At 38.8% G+C, this 20,724-nt stretch overlaps 1 protein-coding gene across 5 annotated transcripts in view; it reads left to right on the forward strand.

Moving 5' to 3' along the window:
- The window catches only part of CYB5R4 (cytochrome b5 reductase 4), an 82,686-nt gene extending 62,273 nt beyond the window's left edge, over window positions 1–20,413 (forward strand). For 4 of the 5 annotated variants that reach the window (XM_073336568.1, XM_073336569.1, XM_073336572.1 and 1 more), the window contains 5 exons: window positions 2,328–2,480; window positions 3,122–3,272; window positions 8,460–8,546; window positions 18,530–18,694; window positions 19,771–20,413. In XM_073336568.1, the coding sequence (XP_073192669.1) occupies window positions 2,328–2,480; window positions 3,122–3,272; window positions 8,460–8,546; window positions 18,530–18,694; window positions 19,771–19,825 (611 nt within the window). In that variant the 3' untranslated portion in view covers window positions 19,826–20,413. Of the gene's footprint in view, window positions 1–2,327; window positions 2,481–3,121; window positions 3,273–8,459; window positions 8,547–18,529; window positions 18,695–19,770 lie in introns of those variants that run through there. The other variant, XR_012157984.1, reaches the window with a different exon arrangement.
- Window positions 20,414–20,724: the final 311 nt, after the last annotated feature.

Genomic DNA, 20,724 nt, shown 5'->3' on the forward strand with positions numbered 1-20,724 from the left:
TCAGAAATCACCTGAAATTGATCACTCATAGGGGTCACCTTTGTCCAGCTTGTCCTTGTCCGTCCCTCCATGAATGCAAGTTGATGCCACACCATTTTCTTTTGTTGCGAGGGAGTTCTTTCCATTTATGGCCATAGAATTTTGTCATGGGATCGGCCCAGCGCATTTTTGGTCTGTCCAGTGATCGCATGTGGTCTCTGGGGATCCAGTCACTAATGCAGATTGTCCACCTATTGTCTTGCCTGCGGACTACATGACCTGCCCATCTTTGCTTTGCGTTGTACATTGCCTGCGCTACATCGGTTACCTTTCTACACCTTCTGATCTCCTCATTCGGTATATGATATCGGAGCGATATCTTACACATTCGCCTTTCCATTGCTTGCTGGGTGACAGGGAATTTTTCTTCCTCTGCTTTCATCATTGACCAGCTTTCTGCTCCATACATCATTGCTGGTAGAACAGTGGAGTTAAACAGTTCTTTCCTTTTCTTCATGGGCAGCTCATCATCTTTTAGAGAAGTCTTTATTTTGTTGAAACTTGCCAACCCTACCTTTCGCCTTCTCCTGCATTCTCCTTCGAATGAGTTGTCTCTGCTCAGCTGCTGACCCAGGTAAATATATTTGTCGACCTCCTCGATTTCTTTTCCGTTTACAGTGATGATTCCTTCTGCACAATGCTCATTCCGCATCCACTTCATCTTCAATGTGTTCACTTCCAACTTGATATCATGCGAAAGTGTTTGCAGTTGCTGGAATTTGTTCTCCAGTTCTGCTGTGTCCTTTGCCAGTAGTACACAATCATCAGCGAAGAGAAGATATGTTAACTGTTCTCCATCAATTCTGATTCCTTCTTCCCAGTTCAATTTCTTGAACAGAAACTCCTGTGCTGCTGCAAACAGCTTTGGTGAGATTGTGTCCCCTTGACTGATTTCTCTGAGATAGTAGTAATAATGCAGGGGACATTGAATAATGTTATCTCTGTCGAGAAATTGTGGTTAATTTGTTCCAGGAGGTCGAAGTACCTCGGGTCATTTCCGATTTCACTGAGTGCGTTGAGCACGGCCTTAATCTCCACAAGTTGAATGCCTTTTTGTAGTCAACAAATTCAATACACAATGGTACTTTATATTCCTAGCATTTTTCAATGAGCTGCTGAACTGAGTGGATGTGATCAATTGTCGAATACCCTGAGCAGAAACCAGCTTGTTCTCTGTTTTCATGCATTTCAAGATCCTTCTTAATCTGATTGAGTATGACACGGATGAAGACTTTACACACTTGTGAGAGGAGTGTGATCAGACAATAGTTGCTCAGTTCTTCTGGATTGCCTTTTTTCATCAATAGTATTGTTTTTGATTTCTTCCATGCACCTCGAACACGCTTTCTGTTGATGTAAAGATGGTGAACTGTTGCACCAATGCTTTGAAGAGAGTATCTTCCCCTGCTTTGAGATACTCTGACCAAACATCGTCCACTCCCAGACTCTTCTCTCTCTCTTTATGTTACGAACTGCGTATTCAGTTTCTTCCCACATAACCTTGGGAACTTCTTCTGTAACCTGCTGCCTTGATGGTGTATGCTGGTGTACAGTGTACTCATAGGGATGCTACTCAAAACGGAGGAAACATTGCCTTGTGCAGTAACTGTAGTTCTTCAAGATGTATGTCCCTACGGATGCTCCACTATTGCCGTCCTTTCCCTCTGCTTTGGTTGTTCCTTGGAGGATTTTCTTACTTAGTAGAGAAAAACTAAGGGAGGTTTGCGAGCACACCCATGTATAGCCTCGGTGTCTGCCATGAGGAGGCATGGGGCATGTGTGAAGGCTGAACAGACAGTGCTAGCTAGAAATCTCCATTCAAGGGCACGAGAGGCAAATGTGCATCTGAGGTGAAGCACCCATAGAGAGAGACATCTCAAAGGGGGTGTGTGTGTGTGGTGCTATGTATTAAGAGAAACTTTCTTTTCAGTGTAAAGTAATTGTTTGAAATAGGTTGGAAAGGCTCTGGGTGGGGATGCGGCTACATTGACACATTTTACCCTGAGTAGTAGGCTTAGTCCTTGAGCTAGCTGGAATTAGTAAATTAGCTGAGACTTGTTATAAATCTGAAATAGCACTTGGCTGCATTTACTTTTCTTTGTTTGTGTTTAATGCTAAAACCTGTTTTATAAAAAAAAAAAAAAAAAAACTTGAAAATTTGGAACAGCTGCTGAGAAATTATAGGAGTAGACAGGCTGCTTGATGGATATGATCACATTAAAATCATTTGGTATGAGTTGTCTTTTGTGCTATAAGTTTCATTTTGCCCTTTTCTTCTGTTTGCATAGGAACTGAGATAGTGAAGCCATATACACCTGTATCTTGTTCTTTGAAATCAGATTTCAAAGAACCATCTCACTATGATGGTACACACCTAATTTTAATGATCAAAATTTATCCCAATGGACTTTTCACACCAGAACTTGACCACCTGCAAATTGGTAAGTGTTTTCTTGCACTAAATCATTTATATGTATCATTCCCACTACAGACTGTTCAAATTGGTACCCACTTACATATGTGTGTTTTCTCCTTTGTGCCCTTGTTACATTTAGTATTTGAAACCTTATTCCTTTAGCCATATCCTATCTAGTTTTGTAAGGAACTGTGTGCTGTAAAATATTCACATTGGGGTCTACTCTTCCAGAGTTTTCCCTAAATAATTATAGCTAGCTTATTGTAAAGTTTCTTTCTATGTACATTATTTACAGTTTCTCTGCTACTTGGGGAAAAAAACCTAGGTTTATTTTTGTGTGATTGATGTTAGCACAAACCTCAATGCCTACTGCTCCAAGTGCAAGACACACTTTTGACTTTGTCATCACTAATCTAAACCATGGCTGTGTATTTGTACAAAAAACAAAAACAAACCCAAACACCCTACCAAAACATTACATTGCACATCCAGTTTTTCGTTGGTGACAGAATGAGAGAATGAACCATATGTGACAGATTAGTCATGTCAGTGCTGTTCTTGAAAATAATACAGTGATGAGGGCAGCATAAGAGCTTGTATAGAATAGATCATCAGTATTCTGACTTCCACTTCAGTAACATATACTGTTCTGTTTTTGTTATATAGGAGACTATATTTCCGTGAGCAATTCTGAAGGTAGCTTCAAGAAGTCACAAGTTCAAACTTTAGAAGATCTCTTTTTATTGGCAGCAGGCACAGGCTTCACACCAATGGTTAAACTACTGAACTATGTTCTGACTAATGTTTGTAGTCTGAGGTTAGTATACTCCTTATGGCTTAGGCACCAAACCAGATTAATCTTTAATGAGGAAGTAGAGGGTAAATGATTGAAATCAGTTCTACAGGAATAATAGAAAATGGATTAGGAAGTGTTGTACCTTGGTATACTGTAAAGCCTGGTCTGTTTCAGGGAAATTTTTCCCTCATCTGTGAACTTCGGGAGCTCAAGCATAGATGGTGACTGGATGCTGCAGGTGTTTCTCATTGTTAGCAGATGGTATATAACTGTCTCTTGCCTTGTGGAACCTGAAAAATCAGCTTCTTAGTTAACTGGAAGAACATTTGGATAGTACTGCTAGTTAGGTGTGTTGGGGATGCCTTATCCTTAATTCTGAGAAAACAAGGCCTTGTTGGAGGGTAAAGGTGGTTATGGAGGTGCTATCATTCTTTTGCATTCCCTGCTTATTCACTACTGCTCAGCAAGTCCACTGACAGTGAAGCATCTTGGCATTAATTTTGATCTTATCCTTTCCATAGAAGACCATTATTTCATACATAGTATAGCATGCATAGGCTCTTCTCTTAAAAATCCTATGAACTTGCTGAAGGAATCCAGAGTCGCTTATTGTGGTGTTCTCAACAGGGTTTCTATCACCTTGTTCAGAGTGCAGCAACATGTTTTCTCACTGGTTTGAGTGACTGATTATTTTCTGCTTGTCTTCTGGCTTTTATAAGGAATACCTATAAAATGTTGGATTGACTTTAAGTTGGTACCATTGGTATTTAAATTGGTGGTGGGCCATGTGTATTTCAAACAAACTACTTAAACTTGGTTCTGACCACAGTTGGCTCCTTATTACCTGTCCTTCGTATTTCTTGAAACCCCACTTTCTTTTCTAAAAGTTGCAAGAGGAGTGCTTTTAATTTTTATATTTTTTTATTGTGTGGACTGTGAAGGTGGATTTATGATATAAAACCAAATTACATTCATAACTCATTTTTTCCACTGTATTGTGTTCTAAAAATGTCCATGTTAAATTACCCCATCTTTGGTCCCCAGATTTTCTTATGTTCAGACATCTTTCTTTTAATAGTGAAAAATACCTTTAGATCTGACAGTTTAGCTATACAACATACTGTAAAGTATTTGACAATGATACAACTGATGTATGAATTGCCAAAAAAGGCTTTGTAGAATTGTGGCTGTTAGATTGGAAGGAATTTGCAGATTTAATTATTTGATGCTGATTTCTGTGTATGACTGGGTAAGTAAAAAAGACTGACTACTTTTTTAGGAAGAGAGGAGGTGGTAGAAAATCAGAAACTTGCAGTAAAACTAAAAATGCTTTATCTTTCCAAGTGAATATTATCACAGTCTTAAAGGTTGTATTCTAGAAATACACTTCGGACCTCATTAAGAGTCTGGCAACTTCAATTTTTATTTTGTCCTGTGACCCCAGAGTATTTTGCAGTTTGACTACCAGTAAGACCACTACATGCTCCATGGATTATTTTTAGAAATAACATCACTGGAGAATGGTGCCTCTAGGACAGGTTAGCTAGTTTTTTTATATTCTTCCCAGAATTGAATCATAGCATGTTATACCATTTGCAATCACTTAAAAGTACTGAGCTGTAGTGTGGCAGGAGTTAGCATCCCCAGTGCCTTACCAGCAAGGGAGCCCAATAACATTTGTCCCCAACCCCCTTTCTCTACCAGATGCCCTCATTCTCCAGGAGGGTTTTCAGTAATTACTGGCCAAAGTAGCAGATGCTGAAGTGGGACACAGCGTCAACGTGTTTGACAGTGCTTAATTGTTGTAACAAACTTAATTTTCTTCATTTCCAAGGAAATTGAGATCTAAGGTTTTATATTGAACCTAGTTTGTTGTGTGCCAACCACTCAACTAGCATAAAAATTATTTCTAAAATCTCTTTATTGGCCCCTACCTGACTATTTCCCAAAACCCTATATACCATTGAAACTCTCTTTTGAATTGTGTGAATTTCTTGGAACTCTTCCCTTCTCCATTTTTTAACTCCAGTGATGAAGTAGATGTGACACAAGAACTGTTTCCTTTTTTTCCAGAAGCAGAAAATGAACTTGCTTTTGATAGCAGATCGTTCTCGTTATGTTTGGCTTCAGTCAGTATTGGAAAGAGAGGTTTCCCAGAAATGGGAAGTATGCCCTAACTGCAACAGAGAATATGAAATATTGCACAATGCAGCATCTTCAAGGCTGCATATATGCAAAGCAAACAATAAAGATTCCATGACTCTCTTTCTTAAGGGCTTGTCTACATGGGGAAATTAACTGGCATAGCTGTTCTGGAATAACTCCCCCTTTGGACACACTTTTATCCTGGAATAACTCTAGCACTTTAAATTCACACCCTACCCTGTTCTGAAGTAATTTCCCTATGTAGACAAGCCCTAAGAATACCTGTGATAAGGGGGGGAGGGTAGCTTCCTTTTATGAACACCCAGCCAGCCAGTTAGCTATAAAATCCCTCTTGATAGCTGTTCTCTACTTTACCTGTAAAGGGTTAAAAAGTCTGACTGCATGCATACGTAAAAGGAAGTGACTGGGCACATGGCCAAAAGAGCCAGTGGAAAGGCTAGAACTTTTTAAAATTGAAACAAGACTCCCCTTTTGTCTGTCTTATCCTCCAGAGAGAGGAGACGCAGAGCAGGCTGTAGGAAGCTTTAAGCCAGGTATGAAAAATCATACCTAGGAATTGCTTATCTGAAACCTCGGGTATGAAAGTAAATCAGGGAATGTCTAGGAAGACACAATTAGGGTTATTTCTTTTATTTCTTATTGGCTTGTGGACTCCTCTGTGATAACCCTCAAATGCTTTTGTTTTGCTTGTAACCTTTAAGCTGAACCTCGAGAGCTAACTTGATGCTTAATTTTTGTAATTGTTTTTCTTAAGATCTAGTAAAAAGCTTAAATTCCAGATGAATTTTCTTTCTTTTTGTTTTTAATAAAATTTACCTTTTTTAAGAACAGGATTATTTTTTGGTGTCCTAAAAGGTTTGTGCATATGTTGTGTAATTAGCTGGTGGCAGCAGCTGATTTCCTTTGTTTTCTTTCTCAGCTCTTCCCCAGGGGTGTGTGTGAAAGGGCTTGAGGGTACCCCAAAGGAAGAAATTCCGAAGTGCTCCTTCCTGTGATCTCAAAAGTGGTGGGGGGGGGCAGGGGGGGAGTTTGCACTTGTGTGGTGGCAGCATCTTCTCATCCAAAGTCAGAGAGAAGCTGTAATCTTGGGAGTTTAATACAAGCCTGGAGTTGCCAGTATTAATTTTTAGAATCCTTGCGGGCCCCCACCTTCTTCACTCAAAGTGCCAGAGTGGGGAATCAGCCTTGACAGTACCTTTGGCCCAGATTGCCCATTTTCTCCTGTCTTCGTTGTTTTTTTTTTAATGTGCTGCCTGGTGTTAGTTCTACGTAGTAAGGATTAGGATCAAGACTCTGAAGATGCAGTTTCATAGCCATATAAATTGCCACTGAATTGTAGATTGTTTTGAAACTTCCACATAATTGTGCTCCAGAGTGTAAGCGTTCTATTTTTTTAGAAATAGTCTCTAGACCTTAAAAGATAAGTGTATAAATGTGAACCTAATGTAAATACTCATGTCTGCCTGATCTTGCAGGCTACCTAATACAGTAGGACTGAGATAGGTATGAACTGCCTCATTCATGTCAATGGGATGTTAAATCTGGAGTATGATAACTTAAATGTCTACATTAACTCTTTAACTGCAAGCTAATATGATTACTTGTTGTTGTTAGGTAGAAGGAATTCAAACCTGCATCCCTCCATCAGATACAAACTTTTGTCTATGTATGTTTGCATCAGTTTAGTTAAACCTGTTAAGTAAAATGCAATTGCCAAGAACTATGGAATGTGAGCGGATTTAATAATTTATTACCTATATGCTGGTCTAGTAATTTATTTTAGATTTTTTTAGTTTTAAACCTGTTCCTAATTGTTTTATGCTAAATTGAAATAAGCCTGTGGTAGACTGAAGTGTTGACAGAGCCTTTTGTACCGTTTTAACTGAAGTGTCTTAAAATTGCATCTTAATTTAAATGGGTGCAATTCTGCATGTAGGCAAACTCTTAGTCATTCTGCCCCTGCCCCCAAGGAAGGGAAAGAGGAGGTGCAGCCTTCCCAGTGTCAGAAACTTCACCTGCTTCCTGAATACTTATCTTCCCCAAACTAAAACCATCTTTTGCCCTTTTCTGGTTGCCAAAAGCCTCTGCCCCTTACTCAGCTCCCGTCGCCTCCAGCTTTCTCAAATAGCTTTTGTGTTGCAGTTACTTATCAATAGAAAAATCTGTAGTATGTTAAAATTTGAGGGCCAAGTAAAATTTCATGTAAAAATAAATGACGCTTAAAAACACTGTATTGATTAACCTAAACTGGAGTGCTGTGAGAGGAGGCAGTGCAGCATCATATAGGTCTAATCTACCACAAGGACATGGGGAGCCTTGATCAGTGTCGTCGTCTTGTTGCAGCAAGTCACCCAGAAGGTTAGCTGCATTTCAGTGGTAGATGAAGTGACTTGTGTCTCTGCTTTTTCTATAATGCCCATCAAAATGATATCTGACCACTCTGTATACCTGTAGTTTGTAAATTGTTCTGGGGTCATTTGGGATGGTGGATGTTATATAAACTGTAATTTAAAATTAAGGGCATAATGCATTGGTACTGGGTCCAGTGAGAAGTCATTGTTGGACTATTGTGTTAGTGTCTCATCAGCACCAGTTTTCACCTAAATATCTTCAAAACCAGATTACTTTAAGACTAGGTAATGTACTGTAATTTATAAAGCTAATGGCAAATGATGAAACCAGAATCCATCATCACCATTTTGAAACTCAAAGTTTATCTGTACAACATGGAGTGTATAATGTTCAAATTATTTAGAGGTGTGCAGGGTTTTACTTTCATAACGTTTATTAAAATAGCATAGCACAGTAACACTTAGATACTATTGAGACACTTTTAGGTAGGTATATAGTCCTGTTACTAAAGCCTGTGGAATTCCTAAAAAATGTGCCATTCTTGTCCTTAAGAGAATATAGGTCTTAAATTGCTTCATAATTAAATGTGTTCTGGAGATGTGCAGTATTTTCTTTCTATTTAATAGTTGCTACACATTCATACGTCGTTAAAAGCTTGATATTGAAGTTGTGTGGTTTTTTTGTTTTAAGGACAGTGAAGTTGATGTTCTTCAACAAAACGGAAGATGATATACTTTGGAGAAACCAGCTGGAGCAGTTAGCCCTGAAAGATAAAAGGTATTAAATAGTTTTATAGAATTTCATTTATAAATTATTTATTATTTGTATTATTGTAGCACCTAGGTGCCCTACTCAGAGTCCAGGACTCCATGATGCTAGGAGCTGTACAAAAACAAAACAAAGATGGTCCCTGCCCTCAAAAGCTTACAATGGATGAATACTAACAGACAGGGGAGTACAAAGAAACAATGAGACAATATTGTCCAGTATGATAGACAGTGGTCTCTGTTCACCAGCAGTTTAACCATTGTGAAGGTTCTTTTGTGAGCATTATGGAAAAGGAGAGTTTCATGGAAGACTTTGGAGGATGATATGCTAGTTTTTGCAGATGTTTATGGGGAGCTCCTCCCAAGCACGAAGGACAGCATGGGAAAAAGCGCAAAGGTGTTTGTTTGAAAATGTAACAAATAGGTGATGGAGACTGGCATGATGGACCAGTTGGAGGTGGAAGCTGACATCTTGATAGTGTGTGAGAGATCATAGGGTGGGGATATGCCTGGAAAGTGAAGACAAGTAGTGTGTGTTTGATGGAATGGAGAAAAGGGAGCCAGTGGAAGAATGCAAAAAGAAGGGGTTGACATTGTCAAACTAACAGGCTAGGGAAATTATCTTCGCAGAAGTATTTTGAATTATAAAGCAATCATAAATTCTACCATATTTACCACTTATCTGGAGAGTGTAACTCTTTTTTAAATGGGTAAGTAATATAGTGGACATCATCAGTTTACCACCACCACAGTAAGGGTAGAAGGGATGGGTTTTAAGCTTTCACTGGTAAATTTTCATCTTAATTTAGCTGTTTATAACATGAGCTGTTTAACATGCATATGTGCCTTTCTCAGTAGGGATAGACTTAAGCATATGCTCAAATACTTAGCTGAATTTGGGCTTTTGAGCAGTTGAAAATCAGTAGATAGCACCATGTGATCAGCCAGCTAGGCATGAATCATTAATAAGTTGTCCACCAAACACTGCTGTTCCATGAACCATGTTTCAAGAATAGCTTTTATAATTATGTCTGTACACTACTCCATTTTAAACTAGATGTTCAGGTGATGTTTCTAGGACTTGAAAAGTGAATCTGCATCTTGGGAATGTAAGGTGGGAAACTATGAGTGTACCCAATTTAGGCTTAATCAATTTTCACCTTTATTCATAAAATTTCAGACAGAATTATTGTCACAGTGTCTGAACATATATTTATGCCAGACAATAAACATATAAGATGGATTTGATTGAGGTCCCTGATACTGCATTCTGGAGCACTGGGAAGTTCTCCTGTACATCAGGATGGTCATCGCCTCCTCTGATCCCTAGTTTGGTTCTTCAGGCCAGTTCCTTCGCTTTCTGGCGTGGTATTCCTCCATCTTGGGCCCTCCTTCCCTTATATTCTCAAACATGTCCACATTACCTATTCCTTAACTTTTCTCCAATCAGCATTAAGCATTTGTCTTATGTAACCCATACAATACGCATACACAAACTTTAATTTAGGAATCTATAGTTGTGTCTAGACTTTTCATGTCATTACATTTCCATGTCACCCTGCTCCTGGGTTTTCCCAGAAAAAGGGGACTTTTGTCATTACAGGTTTGTGTGTTTATTATACTAATTAACTTCCCTTTTACCTAAAATCTTCCAACATAACATCACCTTTGTCCTGTCAAAGTTACATTATTTTAATCAAATCAGCCAATCTATGTAAGAGGCGAAGAACTGGCAAAACCTCACGCATTGCCAAGCAAATTTAGGCTGAGGGCTTGGCCTAAATGTTACCTCATCTAAACTCATTCACTATCCATAATTATAAATTATTAAAGTATACCTAAAGGCCCTTAATCTTACCATTTAGCAATTCTTCATCTTAAATTAGTGTGTATATATATCATAACCCCTCTACTTGGGGGCAGGGTAGTGTTAAAGAGCACTTTGACCCCAAAATGTCAATATTTTCTTTGTATGCACTTTTGTGGTAATTGTGTCTGTCCCAGGATATTAAAGATCCATGGTGAGTAAGGTAATATCTTTTATTGGACCAACTTCTACTGGTGAGAGACACAGGCTTTCGAGCTTACACAGAGCGTTTCTGCTGACCAACCATTTTCACATCATTCAGCACTTTGCCTCAGTCTGCTGTCTCAGCCATCCACAACAGTTCAGATATGCCTGAGGCTCTTGGGCCACATGTCCACTTGCATGTAAGTGGTCCAGTTTGTAAGGTTGCACCTTCACTCCTTCCAGATGTGGCTCAGGACAGCTTAGTGTCAATGGGAGCTGCGGGACGTGCTCGCCGCCGTTTCCCGCAGCTCCCATTGGCCAGGAATGGCAAACCGTGGCCACTGGGAGCTGTGGGGGGCCATGTCTGCGGACGATTAACATAAACAAAATGTCTCGCAGCCCACCAGCAGATTACCCTGATGGGCGGGGCGCATGCTAAAGGTTGCCGACCCCTGTCCTAACTAGACAGAGTGTATATTTGTGGGGTGGGGGCTGGAGAACCAGGTAAAGGTCAAGGGTAGTATTTCTTCCAGACAGACTGAGAGGGGTTATCAAGGATACATGCTCTCCAACAGAGGCTATAAAAATACCAGAGTTCAGTAAACCTAAAGTTATTCTGGCAAGAAGATTAGATAACTTAAGTTGGATAGCCGTGTCTTTGTGTGACAGTAGCTGACATCCACATTTACAAAATGACAAAGCTTAATTCCTGCTCCCCAGTCTACTGTAAATAACATCCTGGTATTATAACCAGGTTTGGCTAATGTGGGAGAGTAGGAAGCCAAAGACTGCTTCCTAATCTGAATATCCCACATGATAAAGCATATTGACGGAGATGTAAAGTTATCCTCTGTCCCACCCCCACAATCCAATACTTTTAATTCTAAAGAAAATAACAGCCCCACTGAGGTAACTCAGAAATGATTTTGTTTAATTAAAGACAAATTTTCTGGTTTTGGGTGAATAACTTTTCATTTAACCTCAGTGAAGGGAGAGAGCAATTACCTCAAGTACACTCCAGAACCAGTATATAACTTGCTCGGATGAGCAGAAAGCTTGTGTGCTGTGAAAGTCAACATCAATCAAACAAAAAAAAATCGCTGTACTTATTTGGGTTCATATATTAAAATTTCTGACTGGACTGAGAAATGGTGTAGCCTTTTGTGTGTTTTTTATATTCCTTATTGGTCATGAAGTTTGGTGTGGGAGGAGACGTGGCACCTATTTTTCAGTCAAATCTATGTGATAGTTATACAATTTTGGAAGAATTAAAAAAAAAACACAAAACCTTCCACCTTCCAGCAAAATTATGCATAGAATCTGGAACATCTGAACTCATCCAAGTGCTCATGAAGTTGTTAAGATGCATTGCTTGTTGGCGCTGTCTGCCTGCAAAGGGTGATGTGATCTGGCTAGAGTTTCTCTGTGGTTCTGCTAACAGCTGTTAGTGCTTAATTGTTCTCTGGCATTTTACAGTACACTTCAGAAACAGCCAAAATCTCTTAAAATTTTAAACACAGACAAAAAGGCCTTTTGGATAAGATCTCAAATAGTAAATTAGAACCCAGAGTTAAAGGAGGTGGATATCGATATCTGTTTGAAAATTTGGTTGCTGATTTTTTTTTAAATTTGGGATTATAAAATATAGAAATAGCAACAGAATGGCTTAAAAGCTCTTAGAAATGACATTATTCTATGTGCCATCCAACGTCTGAAAAAATGATAGAAACTGAGAGAGCTTCAGAATATTAAGATCCTTAAGTGGAAAGTAATGTTAATATTTTAATTATATGTAATATTTTTTCCTCAGATAACAAATGCCATCAGACTGCCCACCACAAAGAATAAAAAATCAATGAGATTTTTCAAATTTACAGAAAATGCACAGTTGAGGATTAGGGCAAATTCTTTGAAATTAATGTGATCTTTATCAATAATGTTCATTAAAGTTACTGAGCAAACAGATGTAAAGGCTGATTATTGGAGAACAATTTATTTTAGGGGCCGTCAATAGGGGGACCACGGGCCAAATCTCGACTGACAGACACTATTGAGTGGACCACAAAAATCTTTTTATTTACTTATTATTATAGTAAAAGCTGTTTTATCTGGCATGATGGGAGAGTGCAAGTTAGAGAAAAATGCCACTTAACTAAGAGGGAGGGAGTTTGGGTGTGGGGCTGGGGGTGCAAGAGGGGGCGCGGAGCGCAGGCTCTGGTATGGAGTTTGGGTGTGGGAGGGGGCTTAGTGTGCAGGAGGGGGTGCCGGATCCGGGGGCCACTTACCTTGGTCGGCTCCCTACAAGCGGCGACCTGTCCCAGCTGCTCCTAGGCAGAGGCACGGCAGGTGGCTCTACGCCCTGCCTCTGTCCCGTCCTGCCCCGCCCAAACACTGACTCTGCAGCTCCCATTGGCTGGGAATGGGAGCTGTGGGGGCGGTATGTGCTGGCGGAGGCAATGCGCAGAGCAGCCGGGACAGGTCGCCGCTTGTGGGAAGCCGCATCAAGTGAGTGGCCCCTGGGTCTGGCACCCCAGCCCTGTGCCAGAGTGAAGATCAGAAATGCCAGTTTATAGAGCTTCCCGGTTGGTGAAGTGTCGGATAAAACAGGTTTTGCGTTGTGAAAAATGTTCCTCTGGAGTCTCGATCTTGGCTTGACGAAGAAATTTTCACCTTGACAAAAAATAGACTACCCCTAATTTTTTTTTATTAAACAGGGAATGTGTGTAAAATAAGACAAACAACGTCAGGGATGTGTTTCTTTAAACTTTTAAAGTGGGAGATGAGATTTAATGTAGCAGAAAAATGTGTTTAACACTAACAACTGCAGGGGGTTACTTCGCTTCAATGTTCTCTTAATTAATTAGGACTAGAACATTCTGGGGTCTAGAGAACGTTATGTTCTTGCCGGTACACCATACTGGACCGGACCAGCTTACTTTCACCTCTGCCATCAGCCCTTCTGGTCCTGAGCCTCCTCATATCCATCCTTCCTGGGTTCTTAATTACCAGACACCTGGACTTCCCCCTCTGGTTTGTCGCCCCAAAGATGTGAAACCAGTCCCCCAGTTATCAGTTCACTTGGGCCCCCATGCTCCACATAGCTTGCATAACAAACCCTGCTTGGGGTAAAAATGAACAAAAGGTTTATTTAATAGAAAAAGATTCAAAGATGAAATAAGGGACAGCAAACATACAAGTTATACAGTAAATAAACGGACAAAACTTCAGGCTTTATACTTCTGTATTAGACAAAATCCCTTTTCTAGTACAAGTTGCCTGTTGCCTTTGAACAGTTTCCCAGCTTACACCCTAGCCATGGGGAGGATCCAGTATTCACAGACAGCCTGCCATCTTTAAGACTGTCCCTCAAGTTCTGGAAGAAAACTCCAGTTTTAAGCCACCTGTTTAAAAGGCTCTTTTCCCTTTCTCCTGGCATGGAGACTCATGGTTTTGGGCAAACACCTGGCTTGGTAGGTGCCACTCCCTGTCTGATAACTCACTGTCCTACTGTGAGGTGGAGCCAAAGTTTAAGCCCAGATCTCTCTCTCTATAAATTCATCATGGTAGCCTTTATACATATCCCATAATGATTATTAAGTTTAGAACATTACAAGCTTTCATAAGACCCTAGTCAACATTTTTCTAACACAATAATATTATATGCAATCAGTTAATTCAGCTGCTTATTCTTTAGTGTCCAAACACCTGTTCTCCCCTTGGGGTGTCTGGACCCTGACTGTCACAGTCACTTCCTCCATGACTTGTCAATTATGTCTTGTAGCTTAATACACAAATCCAATTTTCTTCTTTTCCTACTACATGTATCAAATTGCTCTGCATACCAGTGCAAATTTAAAACTGAATTGAATAGGATGATCAGGCAATGTAGTGCCTATTTTACAAAAGGAGACTAAGAGCTTGGCATATTTAGCATCGCAAAATGAAGGCTGAGATGAGGGGTTATGATTTCTCTCTATAAAAGACAAAAATACATTTGGGGTAAACACCAGGGAGAGAGAGGAGTTATTTAACGCCATGGTCAATGTTGACACAAGAACTGGCCATGGGTACATTTAGGTTGGAAATTAGAATGTTTCTAACCATCAGAGGAGTAAGCTTCTGGAACAACCTCCCAATAGGAGTAGTGGGGGCAAAAAACATAACTGGTTTTAAGATGCAGCTTGGTAAGTTTATGAAAGGGGCTATGATAGGGTTGCCTACAATAACAGGAGACTGGACTTGATGATCCAGGAGGTCCCTTCCCATCCTATGTTGTTGTCAGGTAGTGACTGTCTTGGCAGTCAGCCTTTAGCAGAGGAAGAGGTCAGTCAGTATGTCATAGAAATCGTTAGCTCTAAGATGAATCAGAGCAGATTTATTTTAAATCAGTGGTTTATATCACCAATTTTAACCATGATTTAAATCAGCAAGTATGACATCTTGATTTAATTAATCAATTTTAATCTTGTTTTGCATCTTGCACTTTTAGTTATTTTCCAAAAGAAAGGTTGATTCTCATTGGTTGGTAACCATCTAAACAGATTGAATTGCAACTAAATGTGGTGCTTCTTTTTGCTAACCAGGAGGATACATTATATTTATATACTTTTTGTGTTTCAGTTTTCATCAAAAAGTTTAGTAGCAATTGGACATCTAACTTAATGAATGTCAGTGAAAATGAAGTAGGATCAGAGGCTAAAACAGGGAAAGAACAAGTTAAAAATTACTCAGACAAGTTAGATGTTTTCAAGTTCCCAAGGTCTGATGAAATACAGCCTAGAATACTCAAGGAACTGACTGAGGAGTTATCTGAGCCATTAGTGGTTATCTTTGAAAAGTCATGTAAGATAGGTGAGATTCCAGAGGACTGGAAAAGGGAAAATATAGTGCCATCTATAAAAAGGGAAATAAGAACAACCCGGGGAATTACAGACCAGTCAGCTTAACTTCTGTACCTGGAAAAATAATGGAGCAAATAATTAAGCAATCAGTTTGCAGACACCTAGAAGATAATAAGATAAGTCACATTCAAAATGGATTTGTCAAGAACAAATCATGTCAAACCAACCTAATAGTTTTCTTTGACAGGGTAACAAGCCTTGTGAATAGGGGGGAAGCAGTAGATGTGGTATATCTTGACTTCAGTAAAGCTTTTGATAGATCTCACATAACCTTCTCATAAACAGACTAGGGAAATACAGCCTAGATGGAGCTACTATAAGGTGGGTGCATAACTGGTTGGAAAACTGTCCCCATAAAGTAGTTAGTGGTTCACAGTAAAGTTGGAAGGACATATCGAGTGGGGTCCTGCAGGGATCAGTTCTGGGTCCAGTTCTGTTCAATGTCGTCTTCAATGATTTTAAATAATGGCATAGAGAGTACACTTACAAAGTTTGCTGACGGTAACAAGCTGGGAGGGGTTGGAAGTGTTTTGGAGGATAGGATTGAAATTCAAAATGATCTGAACAAACTGGAGAGGAGGTCTGAAGTAAATAGGATGAAATTCAATGAGGACAATTGCAAAGTACTCCACTTAGGAAGGAACAGTCAGTTGCACACATACAAAATGGGAGATGACTGCCTACGACGGAGTACTGTGGAAGGATCTGGGGATCATAGCGGATCACAAGCTAAATATGAGTAACAGCGTAATACTGTTGCAAAAAAAAAAAAAAAAAGCAAACATCATTCTGGGATGTATTAGCAGGAGTGTTGTAAGCAAGACACGAGAAGGAATTCTTCCGCTCTACTCCGCGCGGATTAGGCCTCAACTGGAGTACAGGCAGTCCTCGACTTTACAACATTTGACTTACGTCGTCAGTGCTGTTCATTGTTTATGAATTCACACCCTGATTTGACTTACGACAATTTGTTTCGACTTTACGACACTTGGTCCCGCAATGGAGTGGATTGCGGTTCTAAGTTACAACGTTTCGACTTACGACGCAATTTTCAGGAACGAATTGTGTCATAAATCCGAGGACTGCCTGTATTGTGTCCAGCTCTGAGTGTCATATTTTGGAAAAAGTCCAGTGAAGAACAATAAAAATGATTAAAGGTCTAGACAACATGACCTATGAGGGAAGATTGAAAAAAAATTAGGTTTGTTTAGTCTGGAGAAGAGAAGACTGAGCAGGAACATAACAGTTTTTAAGTACATAACAGGTTGTTACAAGGAGGGAGAAAAATTGTTCTCTTTAACCTCTGAGGATAGGACAAGAAACAATGGGCTTAAATTGCAGCAAAGGCAGTTTAGGTTGGACATTAGGAAAAGCTTCTGTCATAAATATAAAGGGAAGGGTAAACCCCTTTGAAATCCCTCCTGGCCAGGGGAAAGCTCCTCTCACCTGTAAAGGGTTAAGAAGCTAAAGGTAACCTCGCTGGCACCTGACCAAAATGACCAATGAGGAGACAAGATACTTTCAAAAGCTGGGAGGAGGGAGAGAAACAAAAGGGTCTGTGTGTCTGTCTATATGCTGGTTTCTGCCAGGGATAGACCAGGAATGGAGTCTTAGAACTTTTAGTAAGTAATCTAGCTAGGTATGTGTTAGATTATGATTTCTTTAAATGGCTGAGAAGAGAACTGTGCTGAATAGAATAACTGTTTCTGTCTGTGTATCTTTTTTGTAACTTAAGGTTTTGCCTAGAGGGGTTCTCTATGTTTTTGAATCTAATTACCCTGTAAGGTATCTACCATCCTGATTTTACAGGGGGGATTTCTTTATTTCTGTTTACTTCTATTTTTATTAAGTCTTCTTGTAAGAAAACTGAATGCTTTTTCATTGTTCTCAGATCCAAGGGTCTGGGTCTGTAGTCACCTAGGCAAATTGGTGAGGCTTTTTACCAAACCTTGTCCAGGAAGTGGGGTGCAAGGTTTTGGGAAGTATTTTGGGGGGAAAGACGCGTCCAAACAGCTCTTCCCCAGTAACCAGTATTAGTTTGGTGGTGGTAGCGGCCAATCCAAGGACAAAGGGTGGAATATTTTGTACCTTGGGGAAGTTTTGACCTAAGCTGGTAAAGATAAGCTTAGGAGGTTTTTCATGCAGGTCCCCACATCTGTACCCTAGAGTTCAGAGTAGGGGAGGAACCTTGACAGCTTCCTAACTGTCAGGATAGTTAAGCACTGGAATAAATTGCCATGGGGGGGGGGGTTGTGGAATCTCTGTGCTCTAAGAATTTTAAGAGCAGGTTAGACAAACACATGTCAGGAATGGTCTACATAATACCGAGTCCTGCCATGAGTGCAGGAGACTGGACTAGAAGACCTTTCGAGGTCCCTTCCAATCCTACGATTCTATGATTTATTTAAACAATTACATAGTTTAACTTACATTTATTCATATTCTTAATTTTTATGTTAGACAATGGTGAATGATGCATTTCTTACGAGGTGATTAATTTTTTACTTGAGCTTTGTGTCAAGCTCTATTTGGATGGAAATTCAAAGTCAATTTAAAAATGGACAAAAACAGCATTGTAAAATTGTGTTTATTCGTTAAAATATGCTGGATACATAAGAAAAAAGAGTTTATCAATGTTTCAAAACAAGTTTTAGATGTAAAACTAACTGATTTATGAAAGAAAATAATTATGGAACCAATTTTTTCTGGCCACTGTGTCCTTCAAGATTTTAGAACAAATAAAGCTCAGCTACGAATAAAAAATGTGTAAGAGGAAGTGGAAAACATCTTTTTCAACTCCCAGTTGATTTCTTAACTTTGAATGAACTAGTCATTCAACTGAACTAGTTGAATAAAGTGAAATGAAGAAAATATTCTTTCTATACCTGCAGGAGATTACTGCCCTCAAAAGATGGTTTAGCACTTCAACAAACTCTGGTTCCAGGTGCGAAGCCAGTACATTTCACCAGTTCAGTGGTTTGGCAGCAAACATATCTGATTTTTATCTACCCTGAGATTCATTGATAGTGCTAAAGATGTCTGTATGGAAGCAATATTTTTACATTTCCTCCTGTTTTGCAGGTTTGAGGTTCAATTTATTCTCTCAGAGCCAAAAAAAGAAGGGACCGGCAAACAGGGAAAAATTTCTTCATCTCTCCTTTCTGAGTTTGTGAAAAGAAGCAAAAAAGACTCCAAAATACTTATTTGTGTCTGCGGTCCAGCACCTTTCACAGAGCAAGGAATACAGTGAGTGTAAAAATAATTATTCCTGTGCCTGAGGTGAACTGTATAATTTTACCCCCTTTTAGAATTTCTAAAAGGTACTTTGAATTTTCCTTATATGCAAGTTAAAACCATTTTTGTAAATGTTTGTGTTTATTAAGCAGTAGATAGTTACAAAAGGATAGAATACAATCATAGGGAAAATCTTGTTTTTTAAACTAATGTTCCATACTACTATGTGCCGTTCTTTTTATGTCATATAGGTTACTAAAATTTTAGGACCACATTAGCTTAAAACGTATAGAAACATCCATTCATGCAAATATTAACTACAGCCCAAGTTTCATCAAGTTGTTAAAGCTTTTACTCTTAGCAAAATATCACTTTCCAGTTATTTTTTGTAGCTACGTCACACGTTTTGGTAGATCTAAGTGCTGTTTAAGAATTTTGAAATTTACCACTTTCTCCAAATGGGATTATGTCTCTGATATACAGGAATTACTGAAAAGAGCTGTCTGAGTGGTGCCTGTTTCTGACAGTGCCAGCTGAGTCAGAATTGAATTTGAAGGTGTTGTTCTGTTAAAATCTTGTGGAGACATTAAAGCTTTCAGTGTATTTATATTCATTTATATTCATTTTATTGCCGTACTAAAAACACATGGAATATAAAAAAGAAAAGATGCAAGTTTAAACAAGCACATCCATCCTCCAGACATTGGGCCAAATATCAATGCTGGTTACATCTCCTGAAGTCAGAGCAGTTTCATAGATCTAACAAAATATTGAATCTGACCAATATATTTTGTCTCTGAAATCTTTAAACAAAAACAAACACCACAAAACAGTGGGAACTAAATCTGAAATACTTCAAAATGTTACACATTCTTTGGTTTTTTAGAACTGGATACTGCACAAAAATACTAAAATGATGCTATATGTATGAATTTCTGTATGGACATGTCATTTGTTCTTAATGTATTTGCATAGCCAGAGTGATTTCAGCATGTCATCTTTTGGAAAAAGAGAGAGACTGTTGCTGAACTGTAAACTGTTTAGCTTTCCCTACATGTGAAGTAACAAATTTGATTACTGATTTTCAGGTTTCTGCAGAATCTTGGATATTCCAAAGAAGAGGTCCATAGTTTTACTGCATAAAGCAACATTGAGGATATGACAGTTTAATGCATCAATCTTCATTATTTACATTCATAAATAAGTTTAAATTCTTAAAAAGAAAAATATTTTGTATGCATTAAAATTTGACTCTTGGTATGAAAATATTTCTTGAATGGCATGTGCATTTGAGGTAAAGGAATTTTATACTGTTTTCTTGCTTTTGTATTTTTGCTAATACTTACAATTCAGCTAGGATATTAATTTATTGCAGAGGCAAGTAAATATGTACAGTCCATATTAGATATTTAATTTTGTTAGCCTAGAACTTTTTCCTTCTAGATCTGATTTATTACCATTCTAAGTACTGATTATATAGATTTTTACTTGAAACACTTTTCTTTACTGTAAAATGTCTTAGCAATACTGTCTGAATGTATGTATTGCACTGTTAACTCAGGTAAATGATCACTTACACTATGTTCTTATTGATATTCTAAAACCATGTTTGACTTTTAAGTGATCAAAACATGTTGTTGTTCTTGTACATAATATTGATAAATAAGGTGCTCCATATGTATGGCAAACTGAGTAAAGATGCAGTAAGTAATAAAAAGGTAAATAATGGATTCTTGTTGCACATGATGAGTGGAGTATCACTGTCATATATGGTAAAGTGAAAGGCAGATGGGAAGGATGGTCCAGTGGGCAGGGCACTAGCCTAGGACTTGAGAGTCCTGGATTCAAGTTCACCCTGCACCACAGACTTCCTGGGTTCAATTCATGCTGCACCACAGACTTACTAGCAGAATGCTTCAGACATTTTCTAATTATAGTAAACTAGACTAGTTTACTATTACGTTTTCTAATTATAGTAAACTCGACTAGTTTAACTTTTGCTCTGTTTGGCTTGATAGCTGGTGTTTGAACCAGAGTATACC

Source organism: Lepidochelys kempii, chromosome 3, assembly GCF_965140265.1.
Source record: "Lepidochelys kempii isolate rLepKem1 chromosome 3, rLepKem1.hap2, whole genome shotgun sequence".
Taxonomy (NCBI): domain Eukaryota; kingdom Metazoa; phylum Chordata; order Testudines; family Cheloniidae; genus Lepidochelys; species Lepidochelys kempii.